Source organism: Sinocyclocheilus anshuiensis, unplaced genomic scaffold (genome assembly GCF_001515605.1).
Source record: "Sinocyclocheilus anshuiensis isolate Anshui unplaced genomic scaffold, SAMN03320099.WGS_v1.1 scaffold13, whole genome shotgun sequence".
NCBI lineage: Eukaryota > Metazoa > Chordata > Actinopteri > Cypriniformes > Cyprinidae > Sinocyclocheilus > Sinocyclocheilus anshuiensis.
Window position 1 is genome coordinate 2,673,798 of NW_015538026.1, and position 2,178 is coordinate 2,675,975.

A 2,178-nucleotide genomic window follows, 5' to 3' on the forward strand; every position below is an offset into this window, starting at 1 on the left:
AAGATGCGCGTTAAATATCGCATGCGATTTATCGTGCAGCCCTAGTTTTTGTCATTCAAAAAGAGTTTTTGTTCGTTATCGTCTCATTGTCGTCGGTGAAAAAAATTTTGTTGACGAAAATTATTCGTCAACGAAATTAACACTGCTCCGTAACATTAAAACATCCTGCAATATTCATTAGGGTTGGGTATCGTTTGGGTTTTTTCGATACCGGTGCCAAATCGATACTTTTAAAACGGTTCCGGTGCCTAAACGGTGCCTGAACCGATACTTATTAAAGAATAGAGAAAGAATAGAGAATGCTAGTGTTAGAGGCTCTTTTTTCTTTATAAATAAAATAAGTAGTTAGAACAGAAACAGAATAGAGAGTGCAAATGTTAGAGGATCAAGTTTTTTAATAAAAAAAAACAAGCAGATAAAATTAGAAGTAGCATTAGAATAGAGAGTGCTAGAGTTAAAGGGTCAAATGAATATGAAAGATGTGTTTTCAGCTGTTTCTTGAAAATATTAAGGACTCCGCTGCTTGGATTGAGCTGGGCAGGTCATTCCACCAGGAGGGAACAGTTAATGTAGAAGTCCATGAAAGTTTTATCACAGGTAGAATGCAAAATGTTTTTTATGCAATATGTAAAATGTAATTTATGCAATATTTCAAACCTTTAACCCACTTGGGAAAATCAACCCATGGCAACAGTTTAAAATGTGTTGGATTTGTATTATTAGAGCTTTCCGACTTGAGTTCACGTGCATTTTCTCAGTCGGGAAATTATTTTTCACGTGCAGTGCCAGTGATGATGCTTCTTACGTCCGTTTCGGAGAACCGAAGGAAATATTTCAATCGATCGCTCAGGCATGGCACCGAAATGAGGCACCGAAATCTGCGTTCTGATTCGGTTCTAGTACATACCGGTTACATAGGTACCGGTGCCATATTGGTACCGGGTTTCGGTACCCAACCCTAATATTCATAGCTTAAAACATCCTCCTAATTACAAAAAAATCTTTTAACCATTTAATCAAGCATTTATCATTCAATAACCGGTATTTTGTGCATCCCTAGTAGACATCACTGATGCAAAAAACACAGGATGAAATCTTTATCATTGATCATGGATGAAAGGAGTTCTTAATAGTGCATGTACTGATTCCTAATGAACTTCTGATTGTCTACCTGGCTCAGAGCTGCTGCAGTGATGCAGTTGTGTTACAGCAGGATGCAGTTTGACTTCTTTTTCGCTCTCTTCTTCTCCAGTGGCGTCTTTCTGTTTATCTGTCTTACCAGGTCATAAAAGATCTGATATACACACAAAAACACAAAGGACTTTTATTAGAGGACGGTACGTATGTGACCTGGTGCATGCGCATTTTTTTAAAACTGTGACTCACCTCGTTGACGTTGATCTTTGATTTGGCAGAAGATTCTAGAAAGGCACAATTACTCCACTGACGAGCAAGATTCTGACCCTGCTCCTTCCCAACCACCCTCTCATCCTCTAAATCACACTTATTTCCAACCAAGATCATTGGCACCTATAGAGCAGAGAGAGACACAAGATGAGTGTGTGTACTTGTTTGCATCTGGCTTAAATAGGAAACCACAATTAGGCCTGGGCGATAAAACGGTATCGTTATTTATCGACGGTACACCTTCTTCGATATCGATAGAAAAAAATGTTCGATATAGTGCACGATATAGGCACGTACTATGAGTGACGCAGACAGCACACACAAACACGAACACATGCTGAAATGAGTGCTGTGCCTGCCTGTGATGAGGAGATTGTGAATAAAGAATGAATATTAGTCGAATTTAAAATAAACATTTGCATTTGAATGTTAGGTGTGCATCAGGTAGCGTCATCAGTGGCGCGCGAGATGTGGTGATGATGTTTATATCGTTGATACATTTTTTAGCTATATCGCCCAGCCCTAACCACAATCACTGACAGTTTAAAGAAACATGGTTTTGATTTTAGTTTGATTGATTTTTAAAAGATCAGTGTCTTATTTAGAGGCACAAAACATGTCCCGTGCTCATGTAACATGGATTCACATACACAGTACTGTTCAAATCATTGGGGTGTTGTATTACAAATTTATAAATTGTTAAATCTAGGTTCCAATGTAATAGAATATATACTGAAAAAGTTATGTACCTTGTGTTTTTCATTTTGATGT

The 2,178-nt window shown here is 37.9% G+C and overlaps 1 protein-coding gene across 1 annotated transcript in view; it reads right to left on the minus strand.

Annotated features, from left to right (window-relative positions):
• The window catches only part of LOC107679791 (ras-related protein Rap-1A), a 14,913-nt gene that overhangs the window by 2,061 nt on the left and 10,674 nt on the right, over nucleotides 1-2,178 (minus strand). Inside the window, exons 6-7 of the mRNA XM_016475456.1 lie at nucleotides 1,387-1,530; nucleotides 1,172-1,294 (exon numbers count right to left, since the gene is read on the minus strand). Of these exons, the coding sequence (XP_016330942.1) occupies nucleotides 1,205-1,294; nucleotides 1,387-1,530 (234 nt within the window). The 3' untranslated portion in view covers nucleotides 1,172-1,204. The remainder of the gene's footprint in view (nucleotides 1-1,171; nucleotides 1,295-1,386; nucleotides 1,531-2,178) is intronic.